At 31.6% G+C, this 23438-nt stretch overlaps 1 protein-coding gene and 4 pseudogenes across 1 annotated transcript; 3 read left to right on the top strand and 2 right to left on the bottom strand.

The window, feature by feature from the left end:
- Positions 1-745: 745 nt before the first annotated feature.
- Positions 746-2152, top strand: LOC110008899 (anthocyanidin 3-O-glucosyltransferase 7). The gene has a single exon (XM_089722570.1). It carries the CDS (start codon positions 746-748, stop codon positions 2150-2152), a length of 1407 nt encoding a protein of 468 aa, XP_089578696.1.
- Positions 2153-7919: 5767 nt separating this feature from the next.
- On the bottom strand, positions 7920-9326 carry LOC119370339 (anthocyanidin 3-O-glucosyltransferase 7 pseudogene; annotated as a pseudogene).
- A 1241-nt stretch (positions 9327-10567) lies between these two features.
- Positions 10568-13353, top strand: LOC149495190 (anthocyanidin 3-O-glucosyltransferase UFGT-like; annotated as a pseudogene).
- A 4392-nt stretch (positions 13354-17745) lies between these two features.
- On the bottom strand, positions 17746-19152 carry LOC149495189 (anthocyanidin 3-O-glucosyltransferase 7 pseudogene; annotated as a pseudogene).
- A 1309-nt stretch (positions 19153-20461) lies between these two features.
- Positions 20462-21332, top strand: LOC149495188 (anthocyanidin 3-O-glucosyltransferase 2 pseudogene; annotated as a pseudogene).
- The last annotated feature ends 2106 nt before the right edge of the window (positions 21333-23438 follow it).

Genomic DNA, 23438 nt, shown 5'->3' with positions numbered 1-23438 from the left:
CAGATTTTTTCCCTGGATTGATTTATTTCATTAATCACTATCAGGAGAAGGGTTTTTTTATATGAATAGGGTAATAAATTATATGAAAATAATAACTTGATGCAGAAGCTATATGGTTTGACTCATGGGGGAGTTTTCATAAGTTAATGACCTTAGGTTATGAATTCATAAACAAACCATAAAATTTAATGATTTAATTCATGTTTGATTGCGCTATTAGAAGATAGGTAATTAGACCGGGTTAAAATAGCTAACAATACATCGGGATATTTCCCCTACTTAAACAATTAAAATTAATTATCAAACTAATAAAATAAATTGGATAGAATTAAGTGAAGTCAAAATCCCTAGTAGTTTTAAATTCGTGATTTTTTTTTCGTCAAATATTGTTGCTTGATTTTTTGTTCTCTTTTATTTGTTTAATTTAATTTCTTAAAATAATTCCCCTTATTGCTGTTTAAATAATAATAGGTTAACATAATTTTGATATTTGGTTTATAATTCCTGTGGAAACTATACTCTACTTATTCTATATTATTTGTTGCGATTTTCGTATACTTGCGAAAATCACCCTTAGTCACGCTAAGGAACGGAGGTTGAGAAAGTTAGCTACTACAGAATATAGATCCGTGTATAAAATACAATCAACACCATTGCAAACAAGAACAACAACTAAGAGCGAAACCAAAAGGAAAAGAAAAAAAAAAAAAATCTTTCTTTCTTATTTCCCTAATCTCTCTTCACAATGCCATCAACCCAAAGCTCATCACCACAAATAGCAGCAAGTCATGTAGCTGTGTGCACATTTCCATTTGGTAGCCATCCATTAAGTTTCTTCAACTTACTTCGTAAATTAGCCACAGAAGCTCCTCAAATTCACTTTTCTTTCTTCACCTTACCGAAAGCAAACTCCATTATCAAGTCATCTCAAAAGAACTCTCCGTTACCAACTAACCTCATGTCCTACGACGTAGACGATGGCATTCCGGAAGGAGTTAATCACTTAACAATAGATCTTGCCGTGGAAGTCAGGCATTTCCTCGAACAGTTACCGTACAACTTCGAACGCCGTATTGAAGAAGTGCTGGCGGACACCGAGAGAACAACCGGTAGCCGGCGGGAAGTTACTTGCATAATGACGGATGCTGTTATCTGTTCTCCGCTTGGAAAAATGGCGGAGGATATGAATGTTCCATGGATAGCCTTTATGGTACCTCATCCAAATGATCTTGTTTGCTGTTTTGAAATGGATAAAATTCAAAAGCTTTTCGCTAATGCTAAAAGCGAAAATGATCATCTAGATATTATTCCTGGATTATCTTCTCTACCCTTTAAAGATTTACCCCTTGAAATACATTTAAGCGAGCCAAGTAATGAACTTGTGCCATATTTATATCGTATGGCACAAAAACTACCACAAGCAAAAGCTCTTTTGTTGAATACCTATGAAGAACTAAACCCAATTCCTCTCACAAATTATCTAAAATTAAAAGTTAAGAACTTACTCTACATTGGTTGCTCAACTTTGTCGATTACACAGGAGAATGATGGTAGTTCTACTTCTGCAGGTTGTTTATTTTCATGGCTCGATAGACAAAAAGTTGGTTCTGTTGTCTATATATCTTTTGGAACAGTTGTAGAATTAGGTAGTGAAGAGTTAATGGCACTAGCTGAAGCAATTGAATATAGTGGTAAGCCATTTCTCTGGTCTCTTAAAGACAAATGCAAAGAAAATCTTCCAGAAGGGTTTCTTGAAAGAACAAAAGAGAAAGGAATGGTGGTTTCTTGGGCACCACAGAGAGAGATTCTGCAACATGGTTCAGTTGGTGTGTTTGTAAACCATGGTGGGTATAATTCTATGTGGGAGAGTGTATTGGGTGGAGTGCCAATGATTTGTAGGTCAGTTTGGGCAGATAATCATATAAATGCAAAAGTTGCAGAGGAGGTGTGGGGGGTTGGAGTGAGAGTTGAAGGTAGGGTTATCACTAAAAGTAGAATGGTTAAGTGTTTGGAAATGATTTTTGAGCAGGAAAAAGCGAAGAAAATGAGACAGGCTTGTAATGAACTTAGACAAGTTTTGATCGAAGCTGATGGTCCTGATGGTGTTGCTGCTAAGAATCGAAAGACTCTGTTGCACTTAATCAGTGGCTAAAGATCTTATTTTATATGTGCATATATATATAGCGCTACATAAATAAATGAACAGAGGGCCATGGTTGCTACTTAAGATATGTGTCTCATGCAAATATTTTTCATATGCAATTTTTATACGTAATGTAAGCAAGCTTGTACAAGTTTCTTGAGAAAATTCCGATAAATTTTATTTTGAATAATTTTTTGAATACTTATACAAAATAAAGAAAATTAATCAACTTTGCAAATGAATACAAAAAATTAAATTAATTTTAAATTTTATTAATTTTGTTAATTACAATTATAAACCAAACTGAAAAATTAAAAACTGAAGTTGCATTTTTTTTTTCTTAAACCATACTGCAATTAAACTATATATGAAATTAAATTAAACCAGTTGATTTCCATTCAAAATAAATAAATAAATAAACCAGTTGATTGATTCAATTTCAAGCAAATTAACTTAACCAAAGTAAAAACTGAAATCTAAATCATTTGAAATTGTAAATTGAAACCAAATCAATTAATAAAAACTAAATTAGATCAATTTGTTTCGAGTTTAATCCAAATTTTCTCGCTCTTACTCAAATCAATTTTAATTATTAGCTTTAAGTAAAGAAAAGAATTAATCACTCACTTTTCTAAATGTGGGCATCTCATTGTATCTATAAAGATCTAACTCTTTTCATATAAAAAAATTCGAATTGGTAAGAATGACAAAGGTATATGAAATAATAGTCATTTTATTTTTAATTTAAAAGTTTTTTATAGTCTAAAATATTGCAGCCAAAAAAATTAGTTGAGGAAAATAAAGGGGAAGGATCATTTTGCATTGTTCAAAATTAGAGAGAAAAATTAATTAAAAATGTACTAAATTTTGTTCTGCTCACAATATATAATCTCTTTAAATTAAATAGAAAACGAAACACGCAAGCTATAACCCATTGGATGGCATGGCGGGAGTAGGATGGCTGGTTAGAGATGGCGAGGGGAGGTGTGTTGATTGTCGTGGGATCCCTCCAATATATGGACCCACACACATGTGGGAGATCTGTGCACAGCTCAACCACATGAGCTGTGTACACTTTCTTCTCCTATAACTATAGGAGAAAGAAAACGTCTTCAACACAACAACAACAACAACAACAAAAGAAATATAAATACATTTCAAAGAAGTGTATAATTTTAGGAAAAGGTTTCTAATATTGGAAAATAGAGAAAATAGTGAGTATTATAATTTTTGGGGTGTTTTTGAAAAACACTTAGAGTGCCACTATTTTTGTAATCTCTTTTTTGTATCTATTATTTTTTAGTAGAAGAATTATTCGGAGTTTTTATCCCGTAGATGTAGCTCATAACAGTTGAAGGGTGAACTATGTATATCTCGGTGTCCTTATTTTTCATCTGGCATTTACAGTAATTATTTAAGTTTTACCGTGGTTATTATTTCTGGTGGATTCAATCGTCAATATCCAATACTTAATTATTGGAGATAAATGTGGTAATAGTAATTTAAATCTTTATCGGCGCTATTAACTTTTATCGTCAGTAATTTTATTTTATTTCTACCACCGGTATTTTCCACGAGCCCCACTCGGAATCAGTTATAATTCCAGCATTGATGGCCGACTGCCAAAGCTGGATAGTGTGGTGAGTGCTCTGATGGCAGAGACGACAGGGATCAAGGAAGCTCTAAGTTGATTGAAAACACGATACCAAAATGTTCCGTTCGTGGTGGAGAGTGACAGTTGTTGGTCATTCAAGCGTCAAACACAAGTCAACATTATTTTTTCTTACGTTAGTTATTGCAGCTGATTGTAAAACTTTTTACAAAAGAGTTCTATTTTTTATCATTCGCTTTTGTTAAAGAGATCAGTGAATCAAACAGAGTATTGGTAGCTCATACTTCTGATTTTATGTCTGATTCATAATGAATTATGAATTATCTTTCTTTTATTCATGATATAATTTTGATGGATACTAATAATAATTAAGTCATCTTTCAGTAAAAAAAAAAAAAAAAAAAAAAAAAAAAAAAAAAACATATCGAGAATAAATGATATTATACATAATTATAATATTACCCTTTCACATTATATATCTATAAATAAATAAGAATGAATTTAAAATTGTAAATTTATAGCTTTGAAAACAAAGGAAAAATATACCTTCAAAAAAAAAGAAAACAAAGGAAAAATATAAATGTTTTCCTTTTATTAGAAAAATAATAAACAAAAAAGAACAGTCCAGGCACCCACATGGCGACCGGACCTGAAACAAATCTTCACCGTCGGAACTTCATAATTTTTGGTGCTCTATCTTTTACAGGCAACTCATAACAGTGGAAATGTTCTATCCTTTTATACCATGCCTGAGTACTATGCTTGGAGTGATAGTCTAATGGGAAATGCAAGTAGCTGGACAATCAAGTACTATAAGGTTTATTTTTTATTAGAAGAAAAGCAATTAGGGTAGTGATTATCATATTCTCTGCTGCCAATCATAGTTTATTGTATTTGTGCGTCTGTAATGGGTTTGCTTCACAGGGGCTAGGAACTAATAATCAAAAAGAAGGCAAGGAGTACTTCAAAGACATTGAGAAGGATAAGAAGGTTTTTATTTGGATGGATGACCGAGATGGCAATGCCATAGTGCTTGCGTTCAGTAAGAAGAAGATTGATGAAAGGAAGAATTGGCACGCATTTTGACCAGAAACCGAAGCTAATAAAATACAGGGAGTTCATTAACAAGGAGCTTATTTTGTTTTCAGTGGCGGATTTTCAAAGATCTATTCCTTCCATGATTGATGGCCTGAAGCCAACTCAGAGAAAGATACTTCTCAGTTGTTTCAAGAGGAATTTGGTCAAGGACATTAACTTTATTTACAAGGTGAGGAATTCAAAACCTTAAATCTCCATCTCTGAAAAAACTTAATTTAAATTTTATGTTTTTCATATTACGAGATAAATTCTCCATTTTCTTCTTCTTCTTCATTCTTTTTAAGTTAACTATGTTAGACTATGAAATTTTCTACTCCCGTCTCATTTTATTTGCATGACTTGAAATAACATGCATATTAAGAATTTAGCCAATAAAATTTATTTTACCATTTTTTATCCTTAATTCATTAAAATATTAATAAAAATTCTTTATGAACAATTATAAAGGTTATTATAAAAAAATAATTATTTATATATTTAAATTTAAAAATCTTATAAATATTTTTAGACATCCAAAAAAAGAATAAACAAACAAAAGAGTGAGTAATTAAAATCGTAAATTGTTAGGTTTGGACTTGCACTGATATCTCATTGGAACCACCCAATAAGCTTTCGATAATCTATTAAAAGGTGATTAATAAATTCAGATTTTCAATGTTTTTAGAGAGGGGGGATTGACTTATAAACTAAGCTTTTGAATTTGACATTGAAATGGATTCTAAACTGTACTCCCACGTCAATTTCTTTTGGTTATTTTATAAGAATCAGAAACTGAAGATTTTGATTTTAGTTTAGAACCAACTCATTATGGTTTCGGTTTTAGTATTTTAACGATTGTAAAACCGACGGTTCTAGTTTCTTAATGGTTCCAAAACCAACGGTTTTTCGAACGGTGTTATATAATTTTAAAGTTAAAAAATCTAACTTACACAAATACTGTTAATATAACTAGATATTATATAGCCGTTTATAGATATTAGAGGGGTTAATTTGGAGATTTTGATAAAAATAAAATAAAAATGTGTTGGAACTGCTGGTTCTAGGCGATTATGAAAACCTTCGGTTTCGACCAGTTCTCTAAACCACCTATTCATGGTTCTAAAAATTTAAAACCGAAACCGAGCCGCAACCTCTTCGATGTGGTTCCAGTTCTAGCCAGTTCCGGTTCCAACCGGTTCTGAATCGACGGTTCCGGTTTCAAAAACTAGAATTCGGGCACCCCTATCTCATAGCATTTGTATGGTATTTATATCTTTCTCTTTATTTATTATAGTTTTTGTTTTAGTTAGAGTCTCTTATAAAAGAAAAAGAAATACTCCCTTCATTCACAAATATTTGTTGTATCTTAAATTATAATAAAATGTTCATTAATTTGACTAAATTATCCTTTAAAAAAATTATAGAGAATTAAAGATAATTATTGCATTTACTATAAATAAGAGTAAATTTGAAAAAATTTTATTAGTTACTATTAAATTCATAGCCATAATTACAAAAATTGTCAAGATTAATTGCCGAAATTACAAAAATTGTCAAGATTAGGACTTCTTTTTATCATTTAGTCCAATAATTATACCCTCAACTCTCACATCACATCCCCCACACTCCTGCAATTTTGCATTTATATGATTATGTGCCAGACCCACAAACAACTATACCCACCATGTTTTTTTTTTTTTTTTTTTTTTTTTTTTTTTTTTTTTCTTTTGATAAGAACATGCACCATGCGTTACAAACACACCATGCAAGAAAACCATTTGAAAGTTACCAAAAAATGGCTTAGTAAGACTGAATTCAATTGCTTCAACTAATATCATTAACTCTTCACTACCCAATTCTACAATTGTTCCAAAACTTATACTCCCTTGGATTCTAAATACGTATCGTATTTGAGAACACAGTACTTTCTCATATGATATGTGATAAGTATTTAGGAATGGATAATATTATATTCTCAAATATTTATCACGTTTGTGAATTTCACAAATAATAAATTATTTTTTTCATTTTTGCCATTTATACGATTAATAGTGATTGTTTCAATTTCTCAATAATTGACAGGAACGTAGACAAATTAAAGTAATATAGTCAATTCACTCAATAATTTATTGTAGCGTAAAAATTAAATAATTTTTTTCAAAAACATAAAATCCTAAATGCCACAATTATTTTGGAAATGGAAGGAATATATACAACAAAACCAACTTTTTTAAAATGATTGTTTCTGCCATTTCTACTTATAGTGGCTGCAAGTTGACAAACAAAAAAAACAAAACTGCATTTGTCAAATTATTATTATTATTATTATTGGGGTGTTCTTCTTGTTGTCTGCTACAGGATTCTCCCGAGCCAAGTTGGAGTCATAAGATACTTCCCTGCACTTCGAGTAATAAGGACATCAAGAATTTCTGACTTCAATTCTGTTGGAATACGAGCTCCCTATCAATACTTTCGAATCATATAGAATTATACGAGCTCTCCTGCAACTTATTTAATAATGCAAGCAAAGGCATAAAAATTTCTAAAGGTAGAGGCATATTTATATAAAATTAAAACTTCTAAACACAAAACTTATAAATTAAAATTAAAACAAACCTTGTTCATAATATTTTGTTATATATTGAACTCGAAAAAACTTTTTGTCTAAACCCGCCGTTGAATAAGCACCTCTAGGAGCATTGATGGTCTCTAAACTTGCACCTATCAATCCCAAGGTGCAAAAATCATTACCAAAAACTACAACTTTAGGAGGCATACAATGGGTCACTCGAAAATTTTGTGGTGCTACAAAATGGAAAAAATCTTAAAAATCTGGACATCTCTATGGATAAGTCTAATATTTTGAAGAGTGAAAAATAAAATATATACATATATATATATATGTATCAAATAGCAATTAAGTACAGATTATTTGACAGTAATTGCACAAAATGCATAATACATCATCCACAAATTTAAAATTAAATTTCAACCTGCTCTTAATTTATTACATATGTTATATGTATACTCTTAATTATTTAGAAGTATAGTATACATATAAATCATAACATCCTTCTTCTCTCTACTTTAGCCACTGATTAAGTGCGACAGAGTCTTTCGATTCTTAGCAGCAACACCATCAGGACCATCAGCTTGGATCAAAACTTGTCTAAGTTCATTACAAGCCTGTCTCATTTTCTTCGCTTTTTCCTGCTCAAAAACCATTTCCAAACACTTAACCATTCTACTTTTAGTGATAACCCTACCTTCAACTCTCACTCCAACCCCCTACACCTCCTCTGCAACTTTTGCATTTATATGATTATCTGCCCAAACTGACCTACAAATCATTGGCACTCCACCCAATATACTCTCCCACATAGAATTATACCCACCATGGTTTACAAACACACCAACTGAACCATGTTGCAGAATCTCTCTTTGTGGTGCCCAAGAAACCACCATTCCTTTCTCTTTTGTTCTTTCAAGAAACCCTTCTGGAAGATTTTCTTTGCATTTGTCTTTAAGAGACCAGAGAAATGGCTTACCGCTATATTCAATTGCTTCAGCTAGTGCCATTAACTCTTCACTACCCAATTCTACAACTGTTCCAAAAGATATATAGACAACAGAACCAACTTTTTGTCTATCGAGCCATGAAAATAAACAACCTGCAGAAGTAGAACTACCATCATTCTCCTGTGTAATCGATAAAGTTAAGCAACCCATGCAGAGTAAATTCTTAACTTTTGATTTTAGATAATTTGTGAGAGGAATTGGGTTTAGTTCTTCATAGGTATTCAACAAAAGAGCTTTTGCTTGTGGTAGTTTTTGTGCCATACGATATAAATATGGCACGAGTTCATTACTTGGCTTGCTTAAATGTATTTCGTGGGGTAAATCTTTAAAGGGTAGAGAAGATAATCCAGGAATAACATCTACATGATAATTTTCGCTATTAGCATTAGCGAAAAGCCTTTGAATTTTATCCAGTTCAAAATAGCAAACAAGATCATTTGGATGAGGTACCATAAAGGCTATCCATGGAACATTCATATCCTCCGCCATTTTTCCAAGCGGAGAACAGATAACAGCATCCGTCATTATGCAAGTAACTTCCCGCCGGCTACCGGTTGTTCTCTCGGTGTCAGCCAGCACTTCTTCAATACGGCGTTCGAAGTTGTACGGTAACTGTTCGAGGAAATGCCTGACTTCCACGGCATGATCTATTGTTAAGTGATTAACTCCTTCCGGAATGCCATCGTCTACGTCGTAGGACATTAGGTTACTTGGTAATGGAGAGTTCTTTTGAGATGACTTGACAATGGAGTTTGTTTTCGGTAAGCTGAAGAAAGAAAACTGAGTTTGAGGAGCTTCTGTGGCTAATTTACGAACTAAGTTGAAGAAACCTAATGGATGGCTACTAAATGGCCATGTGCACACAGCTACATGACTTGCTGCAATTTGTGGTGATGAGCTTTGGGTTAATGGCATTGTGAAGAGATATTAGGGAAATAAGAAAGAAAGATTTCTTTTTTTTTTTTTTTTTTGGGTCTTTTCCTTTTGGTTTCGCTCTTAGTTTTTGTTCTTGTTTGAAATGGTATTGATTGCATTTTATAGAGGGATCTATATTCTGTAGTAGCTAACGTTCTCAACCTCCGTTCGTTAGTTTGACTAAGCAAAGATGAACTTAGTTTAGGTACTAAACTCTATTATGGATTTGCTGAGCAACCTCCATAACATACCTAACTAATATGAATTAAACTAAAAACACGTTTATTTATGCAGGTGCATATTAACGTGTTAAATATTAGGAATCGTAATCAATGAGTAGTTGGATGCAAAAGATTCAGTTTTCATGGATGAATGCCACTGCTCCTTAATGGGGTTGACCTGATTTGAGCAGAATTTAGTCCTAACTTAATTGGCTAGAGATATTTATAATTATACTAAAAAAAAAAAAAAGAGTAAGCAATTGAATGAGAAAAATAATATTACTAAAGAAAGCTTGATCTTTTAAACAATATTCTAGTGTAAATGGAGAAAATTGAGTTGGAACTGTCACCCCCATAATGAGCATCTGCACAACCCGAATCCGGATTAGTCAGCTGTACCAGGTACCAGGTGGTTTAAAAAAAAAAAAAAAAAAGAAAGCTTGATTTTAGCTCATCCTAGAATATGCTTGTAATTCTTTAAGCTTTGCTCTCCATTTTAAAAGTAAAAAAAAAAAAAAAAAAAAAAAAAAAAAAAAAAAAAAAAAAAAAAAAAGAGAGGAAAGAAAGCTTGATTAATATAGAAAATTCATATTTTATGTTAATTTCTAAGAAACAACTAATATAGAGAATAATAAATTAATATATATATATATATATATATATATATATATATATATAGTAAAATAGGAAGAATTACTTTATACAAATAGTAAAATTTTATTTATCTTTAATAAGAACAAAGATTATAACAAGGATACATATATATATTTCACAATAAATATCACTTTTTTTTCTACTAAATATTTTTACATTTTTCTTCTCTTATATTTAAAATATATATATATAAATACTTTTTTCTTTATGTTCGTTTCTGCGTTTCTATATTTTAATTTTCAATTTCATCCGATATAAAATGACATTATTTATAATTGGGTTAGTTTTTGCTAAGTAGAAGAAAGTAAAATGAACTTTAGAAGCTTCTATTTCCAGTTTACGTACCAAGTAAAAGAAAGCTAATTGATGGCCACTAAAAAGAAATATGTTGCTATTTGTGGAAGTGAGATTTTGGTTAGAGTTCTTTTAACGTTGTTGATTGAATTTTATAAAGGGATCTCTAATACCGAACTTTCTGACACTTCATAATGACAGATGCTGTTATCTGTTCTCCGGTTGGAAAAATGGTGAGGATATGAATATTCCATGGATAGCCTTTACAGTACCAACACCACATGGTCTTGTTTGCTATTTTTAAATGGATAAAATTCAAAAGCTTTTCGCTATTTCTAAAAGCGAAAATGATCATATAGATATTATTCCTGGATTATCTTCTTTACCCTTTAATCATATAGCTCATGAAATATATTTAAGCGAGCCAAGTAATGAACTTGTGCCATTTTCACAATGCATGGCGCAAAAACTACCACAAGCAAAAGCAGTTTTGTTGAACACCTATGAAGAACTAAACCCAGTTTCTCTCACAAATTATCTAAAATCAAAAGTGAAGAATTTACTCTGCATGGGTTGCTTAACTTTATCGATTACAGAGGAGAATGATGGTAGTACTGCTACTTCAGCAGGTTGCTGTTTATTTTCATGGCTTGATAGTCAAGAAGTCGGTTCTGTCGTGTATATATCTTTTCGAACAGTTTTAGAATTGGGTAGTGAAGAGTTAATGGCATTAGCTGAAGCAATTGAATTTAGTGGTAAGCCATTTCTTTGGTCTCTTAAAGAAAAATATAAAGAAAATCTTCCGAAAGGGTTTCTTGAAAGAAGTAAAGAGAAAGGAAAGGTGGTTCCTTGGGTTGCACAAAGAGATGTTCTGCAACACGTTTCAATTGGTGTGTTTGTAAACCATGGTGGGTATAATTCTATGTGGAAGAGTATATTGGGCGGAGTGCCAATGATTTGTAGGTCAGTTTGGGCGGGTAATCATATAAATGCAAAAGTTGCAGAGGAGGTGTGGGGGTTGCTGTGAGAGTTGAAGGCAGGGTTATTACTAAAAGTGGAATTGTTAAGTGCTTGGAAATGATTTTTGAGCAGGAAAAAGAGAAGAAAATGAGACAGGCTTGTAATGACCTCTTTTCATATAAAAAAATTCGAATCAGTAAGAACACGAAGGTATATGAGATAGAAGCCATTTTATTTTTAACTGAAAAGTTTTTTATAGTCTAAAATATTGCAGCCAAAAAAATTAATTGAGGAAAATAAAGGAGAAGGATCATTTTGCATTGTTCAAAATTAGAGAGAAAAATTAATTAAAAATGTCCTAAATTTTGTGCCGCTTACAATATATAATCTCTTTAAATTAAATAGAAAACGAAACACGCAAGCTATAACCCATTGGATGACATGGCGGGAGTAGGATGGCTGGTTAGAGATGGCGAGGGAAGATGTGTTGGTGGCCGACTGCAGAAGCTGGATAGGGTGGTGAGTGCTCTGATGGCAGAGACGACAGGGATCAAGGAAGCTCTAAGTTGGTTGAAAACACGATACAAAATGTTCCGTTGATGGTGGAGAGTGACAGTTGTTGGTCATTCAGGCGTCAAACACAAGTCAACATTATTTTTCTTACGTTAGTTATTACAGCCGATTGTAAAACTTTTTACGAAGGAGTTCTATTTTTTATCCATTGGTTTTGTTAAAGAGGGCGTTGTTAGCTCGTATTGCTGGCTCTATGTCGGATTTATAATGGATTATGAATTATCCTTCTTTTATTTATAATATAATTTTGATCGATATTAATAATAATAAAGTCATTTTTCCAATAAAAAAAAACATATCGAGAATAAATGATATATACATAATTATAATAATACCCTTTCACATTATATATCTATAAATAAATAAGAATGAATTTAAAATTGTAAATTTATAGCTTTGAAAACAAAGGAAAAATATACCTTCAAAAAAAAGAAAACAAAGGAAAAATATAAGTGTTTTCCTTTTATTAGAAAAATAATAAACACAAAAGAACAGTCCAGGCACCCACATGGCGACCGGACCTGAAACAAATCTTCACCGTCGGAACTTCATAATTTTTGGTGCTCTATCTTTTACAGGCAACTCATAGCAGTGGAAATGTTCTATCCTTTTATACCATGCCTGAGTACTATGCTTGGAGGGTTTGTCTAATGGGAAATGCAAGTAGCTGGACAATCAAGTACTATAAGGTTTATTTTTTATTAGGAGAAAAGCAATTAGGGTAGTGGTTATCATATTCTCTGCTGCCAATTATAGTTTATTGTATTTGTGCGTCTGTAATGGGTTTGCTTCACAGGGGCTAGGAACTAATAATCAAAAAGAAGGCAAGGAGTACTTCAAGGACATTGAGAAGCATAAGAAGGTTTTTATTTGGATGGATGACCAAGATGGCAATGCCATAGAGCTTGCTTTCAGTAAGAAGAAGATTGATGAAAGGAAGAATTGGCTTCGGCAATATCAGGTTAGAAGTCCTATTAATGTGCATTTTATTTGTTTTATATATTCCGTCTACTTGACTTTAATTAACAGATTCTTACATTATCTTGGTCTTTTTGCAGCCCGGCACACATCTTGACCAGAAACCGAAGCTAACAAAATACAGCGAGTTCATTAACAAGGAGCTTATTTTGTTTTCAGTGGCGTATTTTCAAAGATCTATTTCTTCCATGATTGATGGCCTGAAGCCAATTCAGAGAAAGATACTTTCAGTTGTTTCAAGAGGAATTTGGTCCAGGACATTAAAGTTTCTCAGTTTCAAGGTTATGTATCTGAGAAGTCTGCTTACCACCATGGTGATCAAAGTCAAGACTTTTAATTATGTATAAAAAGTAAAGCAAGACTTTGCAAAGCCATATATAGTTATACGTCTACTGCTCTAGATCTATATTTAATTATTTGAAGATTAAATGTGTAAATATAATTTATAATCATGACAAGCAATATAGTACCCCCCCGTGGAAAATTATACCGTAATGAAAATAAAAAATCCCAAGAAAAAGATTTTCAATTTTAAACTTCTAAAAAGAAATTAAACATCTTTTTCAATATATTAAAAATAAAAAAAAAATTGAACCTACATACAAATGGATGAATAGAAGTGCATTATAAAATAACTTTATTTACAAGTTGAGGAATTCAAAACCTCAAATCACCATTTCTGAAAAAACTTAATTTAAATTTTAATTTTTTCATATTACGAGATAAATATTTCATTTTCTTCTTCTTCATTCTTTTTAAGTTAACTATGTTAGACTATGAAATTTTTTACTCCCGTCTCATTTTATTTACATGACTTGAAATAACATGCATATTAAGAATTTAGCCAATAAAAATTATTTTATCATTTTTTACCCTTAACTTCAAGAAATTGAATATTTCTAATAATGTAAATTTTCATGAATATAATTCTAGAAATATTAAATCATCATATTTCGCTGGCAATAAAAAATTTTCAAGAAAGAAAAATATATATATATATATTCTGCAAGAATTAATTACATGTGATGTGATGCTATTCCTATGATGGCAACATTTATATATAAAGACTTTTTTTTTTTTTGAAAGGATATATAAAGACTTTGAGAAATGTTGAACATCAAGATCTGGAATATTTATATATATATATATATATATATATATATATATATATATATATATGTATATTATCTATTCAGTTATTTAATTATTTTTAGAAAGTCAAGTCTACATTTATATGTATAAATTAATACTTTCACTCTAAGCAACAAGCACATGCCAATAATTATACGTTGAGTAACTATGTCAATTCGAACACTTCTAACTCTTCATAAGAATTAAAAAAAATATTGAACAATGCTTAAGTGATTTTTTTTACTCTAATTTTTTTTCAACGATTATTTCTTTACTTTTTTAATATGATCGTATACTCGTTTTAAATTTCAATGTCTCTCTATAAATTTTTTTTTTTTTTACAAATCGAACCTCTGACCTTAATACGAAGAATAGACAATTTTTTTCTTAAGTATATAATAATTATATAATTATTCTATCCACAATTGGAGTGTTCTTCCTTACTAATAAAAACTTTCTTTTTTTTTTTTTTTTGCTTACTTATATATACCAAAATAAAATCTGCATAACATTATTGAATGTTTTTCATTAAATAGCGATCAAATTTTTTGCATAATAATTATACTAATACTTAAGTTCTCATAAACAAATAAAAAGAAATCATACTTTTGACAATTTTGATATATTATTAATTATATTTAATATTTAAAATTAATAAATGAATTCAATCCCATAAATGCTCATCTTCTCATTTTTTTTTTCTCCTTTTCTTTTCTTTTCTCCCCCCTCTCTTTCCTCTTCTTTTTCTATCTTTCCTCTCCATCTTCTAATTCTTCTTCTTCCTCTCATCCTTGTCTCTTTATTTTCATTATTTTTTCTCTTTATGTAAACATATTTTAAAGTTTATTACAATATAAATATTCGTTTGTAAATGGAATTCTAAATAGAATTGATTCAACAAACTTATCAAATTTACCCAGTTTACTAATTAGTATTTCAACTTAATTCAAAGTAAAATTTCAATCTATTTTCAATGTCTTTCTTTTGGAAAAGTAAGATTTTCTCTTATAATAAGTTTTTATTGAATTGAAAAAGATAATACATCATAAAATTGCAGGAAACATGGCTTCTTCGATGATCATTAGAACATGGTTTTCTGTACTGTGTGTCACGAACGATCATTTCCTCATTCCATTTCAAATTCAAAATGAAAATTTCCCGTAAAATAACCATAAATCATAAAGGCCATCAAAAGAACAAACAAGGCCAAACCCCAATATATTAACACCCCATATCTCCCTGGACGTGGGAGATAGTTTGATAACTGGCGGCCAAAAGCGGCAACCCTATCAAAGGTTACGATCCTTCGTCTTGGCAGTTTTGGAACCGATGAACGAACCGTTGATCCATTCTGATGCTTTATGCTGTCATTTTTCGAACTACCTTCTTCAGATTTTCTTGCCTGAACATTTCTCTTTTGTGGGACGTTCTCTGGTTTGGGATCTTGGACAGTCCTGCTTGGAGTTGGAGGGTCTTGGCTATTTTCCCCTTGTGAAACAAAATCTGGTTGTTTTAGGATATCTATCCTCTGTTGGTTTATACATTGCGGGTGCCAACATTTAGGGTTAGCACAAACCACCTGGGAAGGATGAACCCAGTAAGGGTTCATCAAGCAAGGGTTCCCACATATAGGGTTCACCATGTAATGGTTTCCCCAAATATCAGGGTTTAAACCATAAGGGTTCCAGGACTGAGGTCCTACGCTGTAACCCATTTGCTGGCTCCTATACTGTGAATTTTCAGCTTGTGTACTCCCACCAGATGCATTCCCCACCAGGGAATTTTCTCCTCCATGAGCATTTCTTGTTTGTGCATCGCTTCCCCCTGGGATATTCATCTGCGATGGATCACTTGAACTTGATCCTCGGGTACTGTCATCCCCTTGCATTTTTGGCACTCAATGACCTAAAAATGGCTAGTTTCTTTTGTTCAACACTTTTTTGCTTGGCTTAATAACAAGAGAATGAGCATTCCTTATATAGTGCAAATTGCAATTTGGAATTCGTATTAGAAAATGCTTTTAGCTGAGGTCCATTTAAATATTTTAAGTAGATAGCTGAAATGTGACCAATAGCAAGAAAGCACATACAATTAAGAATAAACGAAGACTTTGGCAGGTGATGATAAGTTGCCCATTAACATGTGTTTTTTTAAGATGATCATTATTGACTTAGGATTTAAAAAATGGAGATTACAACGTGGCTAAAGAATCTGAGACCAAGTCATTCAATAGCCAATTTTTTTTTTTTTTTTAACCAGGAATTTTTTTATCCTCACAGTAAAACGTGCTTCGTGAATAACTATTTCAGCAGACACACAACAGAGACTATAATTATATTGAAAAAATAAATTCATAGCCATAATTGCCGAAATTACAAAAATTGTCAAGATTAGGACTTCTTTTTATCATTTAGTCTAATAATTATACCCTCAACTCTCACATCACATCCCCCACATTCCTGCAATTTTGCATTTCTATGATTATCTGCCAGACCCACAAACAATTATACCCACCATGTGTTTTTTTTTTGATAAGGACAGGCACCATGCGTTACAAACACACCATGCAAGAAACCCATTCCAAAGTGACCAAAAAATAGCTTAGTAAGACTGAATTCAACTGCTTCAACTAATATCATTAACTCTTCACTGCCCAATTCTACAGTTGTTCCAAAACTATATTCCCTTCGATTTTAAATACGTATCGTATTTGAGAACATAGTATTTTCTTATATGTGATAAGTATTTAGGAACGGATAATATTATATTCTCAAATACTTATCACGTTCGTGAATTTCACAAATAATAAATTATTTTTTTCATTTTATTCACAAACAATAAATTATTTTTTCCGTCTTTACTCTTTATACGATCAATAGTGATTGTTTCAATTTCTCAATAATTGATAGTAACTTAGACAAATTAAAGGTAATATAAAAAAGGTAAAGATTTTTTATCCTTCTATGAAGTGCACTTCTCCTCCAACTTATTTAATGCAAGCAAAATTAATGATTGAAAAGGCATAAAAATTTTATAAAGGCAGAGGCATATTTATATATATGGCCTTTCAACTTCTTTTAGTTAGAAAAGAGCGAAGAAAAACTTCTAAACACAAAACTTATAAATAAAATTGAAACAAACCTTGTTCATAATATTTTGTTATATATTGAACTCGAAAAAACTTTTTTTTTCTAAACCCGCTGTTGAATAAGCACCTCCAGGAGCATTGATGGTCTCTAAAATTGCACCTATCAATCCCAAGATGCAAAAATTATTACCAAAAATTACAATTTTAGGAGGCATACAATGGGTCACTCGAAAATTTTTTGGTGCTACTACATGGAAAAAATCCTAAAAATCTGGACAATTCTATGGATAAGTCTAATATTTTGAAGAGTTATATATATATATATATATATATATCAAATAGCAATTAAGTACGGTTTATTTAACGGTAATTTCACAAAATACATAGTACATCATCCACAAATTTAAAATTAAAATTCAACCTGCTCTTAATTTATTTTCTTACGTATGTTATGTGTATACTCTTAATTATTCAGAAGTATAGTATACATATAAATCGTAACATCCTTCTTCTCTCTAATTTAGCCACTAATTAACTGCGACAAAACCTTCAGATTCTTAGCAGCACCAGAATCAGGACCATCAGCTTTGATCAAAACTTGTTTAAGTTCATCACAGGCCTGTCTCATTTTCTTCATTTTTTCCTGCTCAAAAACCATTTCCAAACACTTAACCATTCTAGTTTTAGTGATAACTCTATCTTCAACTCTCACTCCAATCCCCCACACCTCCTCTGCAATTTTTGCATTTATATGATTATCTGCATAAAATGATCTAAATATAAGTGGCACTGCACCCAATATACTCTCCTGCAATGAATGATACCCTCCATGGGTTACAAACACACCTACTGAACCATGTTGCAGAATATCTCTCTGGGGTGCCCAAGAAACCACCATTCCTTTCTCTTTTGTTCTTTCAAGAAACCCTTCTGGAAGATTTTCTTTGTATTTGTCTTTAAGAGACCAGAGAAATGGCTTACCACTAAATTCAATCGCTTCAGCTAATGCCATTAACTCTTTACTGCCCAATTCTACAACTGTTCCAAAAGATATATAGACAACAGAACCAACTTTTTGTCTATCGAGCCATGAAAATAAACAACCTGCAGAAGTAGAACTACCATCATTCTCCTGTGTAATCGATAAAGTTGAGCAACCTATGTAGAGTAAGTTCTTAACTTTTAATTTTAGATAATTTGTGAGAGGAATTGGGTTTAGTTCTTCATAGGTGTTCAACAAAAGAGCTTTTGCTTGTGGTAGTTTTTGTGCCATACGATGTAAATATGGCACAAGTTCATTACTTGGCTTGCTTAAATGTATTTCATGGGGTAAATCTTTAAAGGGTAAAGAAGATAATCCAGGAATAACATCTATATGATCATTTTCGCTTTTAGCATTAGCGAAAAGCTTCTGAATTTTATCCATTTCAAAATAGCAAACAAGATCATTCGGTGGAGCTGCCATGAAGGCTATCCATGGAACATTCATATCCTCCGCCATTTTTCCAAGCGGAGAACAGATAACAGCATCCGTCATTATGCAAGTAACTTCCCGCCGGTTACCGGTTGTTCTCTCGGTGTCCGCCAGCACTTCTTCAATACGGCGTTCGAAATTGTACGGTAACTGATCGAGGAAATGCCTGACTTCCATGGCATGATCTATTGTTAAGTGATTAACTCCTTCCGGAATGCCGTCGTCTACGTCGTAGGACATGAGGTTAGTTGGTAATGGAGAGTTCTTTTGAGATGACTTGATAATGGAGTTTGCTTTCGGTAAGCTGAAGAAAGAAAACTGAGTTTGAGGAGCTTCTGTGGCTAATTTACGAACTAAGTTGAAGAAACCTAATGGATGGCTACTAAATGGCCATGTGCACACAGCTACATGACTTGCTGCTATTTGTGGTGATGAGCTTTGGGTTAATGGCATTGTGAAGAGAGAATAGGGAAATAAGAAAGAAAGTTTTTTTTTTTTTTTTTGGTCTTTTCCTTTTGGTTTCGCTCTTAGTTTTTGTTCTTGTTTGAAATGGTATTGATTGCATTTTATAGAGGGATCTATATTCTGTAGTAGCTAACTTTCTCAACCTCCATTCGTTAGTTTGACTAAGCAAAGATGAACTTAGTTTAGGTACTAAACTCTATTATGGATTTGCTGAGCAACCTCCATAACATACCTAACTAATATGAATTAAACTAAAAACACGTTTATTTATGCAGGTGCATATTAAGGTTTTAAATATTAGCAATCGCAATCGATGAGTGCCACTCCTCCTTAATGGGGTTGACCTAATTTGAGCAGAATTTAGTCCTAACTTAATTGGCTAGAGATATCTATAATTATACTAAAAAAAAAAAAAAAGAGTAAGCAATTGAATGAGAAAAATAATATTACTAAAGAAAGCTTGATCTTTTAAGCAATATTCTAGTGTGAATGGAGAAAATTGAGTTGGAACGGTCGCCCCCATAATGGGTCTTTGCAGAATCCGAATCCAGATTAGTCAGCTGTGCTGGATACCAGGTGGTTTAAAAAAAAAAAAAACGAAGAAGAAAACTTGATTTTAGCTCATCCTAGAATGTGCATGTAATTCTTTAAGCTTTGCTCTCCATTTTAAAAGTAAAAAAAAAAAAAGGAGGAAAGAAAGCTTGATTAATATAGAAAATTCATATTTTATGTTAATTTCTAAGAAACAACTAATATAGAGAATAATAAATTAATATATATATATATAGTAAAATAGGAAGAATTATTTTATATAAATAGTAAAATTTTATTCATCTTTAATAAGAACAAAGATTATAACAAGGATACATATATACATTTCACAATAAATATCACATTTTTTTCTACTAAATATTTTTACATTTTTCTTCTCTTATATTTAAAAAATATATATATAAATACTTTTTTCTTTATGTTCGTTTCTGCGTTCTATATTTTAATTTTCATTTTCATCCAATATAAAATGACATTATTTACAATTGGGTTAGTTTTTGCTAAGTAGAAGAAAGAAAAATGAAATTGAGAAGCTTCTGTTGCCAGTTTATGTACCAAGTAAAAGAAAGCTAATTGATGGCCACTAAAAAGAAATATGGTGCTATTTGTTGAAGTGAGGTTTTGGTTAGAGTTCTTTTAACGTCGTTGATTGAATTTTATAGAGGGATCTCTAATACCTAATTTTCTGACACTTCATAATGACAGATGCTGTTATCTGTTTTCCGGTTGGAAAAATGGCGAGGATATGAATATTCCATGGATAGCCTTTACAGTACCTACACCACATGGTCTTGTTTGCTATTTTGAAATGGATAAAATTCAAAAGCTTTTCGCTAACGCTAAAAGAGAAAATGATCATGTAGATGTTATTCCTGGATTTTCTTCTCTACCCTTTTAAAGATTTACCCCATGAAATACATTTAAGCGAGCCAAGTAATGAACTTGTACCATATTTATATCGTATGGCACAAAAACTACCACAAGCAAAAGCTCTTTTGTTGAATACCTAAGAAGAACTAAACCCAATTCCTCTCACAAATTATCTAAAATTAAAAGTTAAGAACTTACTCTACATTGGTTGCTCAACTTTATCGATTACACAGGAGAATGATGGTAGTTCTAGTTCTGCAGGTTGTTTATTTTCATGGCTCGATAGACAAAAAGTTGGTTCTGTTGTCTATATATCTTTTGGAACAGTTTTAGAATTGGAAAGTGAAGAGTTAATGGCATTAGCTGAAGCAATTGAATTTAGTGGTAAGCCATTTCTTTGGTCTCTTAAAGAAAAATATAAAGAAAATCTTCCAAAAGGGTTTCTTGAAAGAAGTAAAGAGAAAGGAAAGGTGGTTCCTTGGGTTGCACAAAGAGATGTTCTGCAACATGTTTCAATTGGTGTGTTTGTAAACCATGGTGGGTATAATTCTATGTTGGAGAGTATATTGGGTGGAGTGCCAATGATTTGTAGGTCAGTTTGGGCAGATAATCATATAAATGCAAAAGTTGCAGAGGAGGTGTGGGGGGTTGCTGTGAGAGTTGAAGGTAGGGTTATTACTCAAAGTGGAATTGTTAAGTGCTTGGAAATGATTTTTGAGCAGGAAAAGGGGAAGAAAATGAGATAGGCTTGTAATGAACTCTTTTCGTATAAAAAAATTCAAATTAGTAAGAACCACGAAGGTATATGAGATAAAAGTTTTTTATAGTCTAAAATATTGCAGCCAAAAAAATTAACTGAGGAAAATAAAGGGGAAGGATCATTTTGCATTGTTCAAAATTAGAGAGAAAAATTAATTAAAAATGTACTAAATTTTGTTCTGCTCACAATATATAATCTCTTTAAATTAAATAGAAAACGAAACACGCAAACTATAACCCATTGGATGACATGGCGGGAGTAGGATGCCTGGTTAGAGATGGCGAGGGGAGATGTGTTGATGGCCGACTGCCGAAACTGGATAGTGTGGTGAGTGCTCTGATGGCAGAGACGACAGGGATCAAGGAAGCTCTAAGTTGGTTGAAAACACGATACCAAAATGTTCCATTGAAGGTGGAGAGTCACAGTTGTTGGTCATTCGAGAGTCAAACACAAGTCAATATTATTTTTCTTACGTTATTACAGCTGATTGTAAAACTTTTTACAAAGGAGTTCAATTTTTTATCATTTGCTTTTGTTAAAGAGATCAGTGAGTCAAGCAACGCATTGATAGCTCATACTGCTGGTTCTATGTCTGATTCATAATGGATCATGAATTATCTTTCTTTTATTCATGATATAATTTTGATGGATACTAATAATAATTAAGTCATCTTTCAGTTAAAAAAAAAAAAAAAAACATATCGAGAATAAATGATATTATACATAATTATAATAATACCCTTTCACATTATATATCTATAAATAAATAAGAATGAATTTAAAATTGTAAATTTATAGCTTTGAAAACAAAGGAAAATTATACCTTAAAAAAAAAGAAAACAACGGAAAAATATAAATGTTTTCCTTTTATTGAGAAAAATAATAAACAAAAAAGAACAGTCCAGGCACCCACCTGAAACAAATCTTCACCGTCGGAACTTCATAATTTTTGGTGCTCTATCTTGTACAGGCAACTCATAGCAGTGGAAATGTTCTATCCTTTTATACCGAAGCTAATAAAATACAGCAAGTTCATTAACAAGGAGCTTATTTTGTTTTCAGTGGCGGATCTTCAAAGATCTATTCCTTCCGTGATTGATGGCCTGAAGCCAACTCAGAGAAAGATACTTCTCAGTTGTTTCAAGAGGAATTTGGTCAAGGACATTAAAGTTTCTCAGTTTCAGATACTTCTCAGTTTCAAGTTTCTTAGTTGTATCTTACCACCATGGTGATCAAAGTCAAGACTTTTAATTATGTATAAAAAGTAAAGCAAGATTGTAAAACCGATGATTCTGGTTCCTTAATAGTTCCAAAATCAACGGTTTTTCGATCGGTTTTACATAGTTTTAAAGTTAAAAAATCTAACTTACACAAATACCGTTAATATAACTAGATATTATATAGCCGTTTATAGATGTTAGAGGGGTTAATTTGAAGATTTTGATAAAAATAAAATAAAAATGTGTTGGAACTGCTGGTTCTAAGCGATTATCAAAACCTTCGGTTTCGACCAGTTCTTTAAACCACCTATTCACGATTCTAAAAATTTAAAGCTGAAACCGAACAGCAACCTCTTCAATATGGTTCCAGTTCTAGCCAGTTTCGGTTCCAATCGGTTCTGAATCGACGGTTCCGGTTTCAAAAACTGGAATTCGGGCACCCCTATCTCATAGCATTTGTATGATATTTATATCTTTCTCTTTATTTATTATAGTTTTTGTTTTAGTTAGAGTCTCTTGTAAAAGAAAAAGAAATACTCCCTTCATTCACAAATATTTGTTGTATCTTAAATTATAATAAAATGTTCATTAATTTAATTAAATTATCCTTTAAAAAAATTATAGAGAATTAAAGACAATTTTTGCATTTACTATAAATAAAAGTAAAATTGAAAAATCGATTTATTTTTATGGATAAGTAGTTAATTGATATAATTATGAGGAGATCTAAGCCGATCAACGCTTTCATACTTTATTTTTATGTTAATTGATATAATTTATTTTATTTGTAATAATGTAAATTTTCATGAATATAATTCTAGAAATATTAAATCATTTTCGCTGTCACACAAAAGAGACTATAATTATAACGA

Source organism: Jatropha curcas, chromosome 6, assembly GCF_041381405.1.
Source record: "Jatropha curcas cultivar XTBG-Jc1 chromosome 6, XTBG_Jcur_1.0, whole genome shotgun sequence".
Lineage (NCBI taxonomy): Eukaryota > Viridiplantae > Streptophyta > Magnoliopsida > Malpighiales > Euphorbiaceae > Jatropha > Jatropha curcas.
The sequence above is the reverse complement of the archived record's forward strand: the minus strand, read 5'-3'. Positions and strand labels throughout refer to the sequence as shown.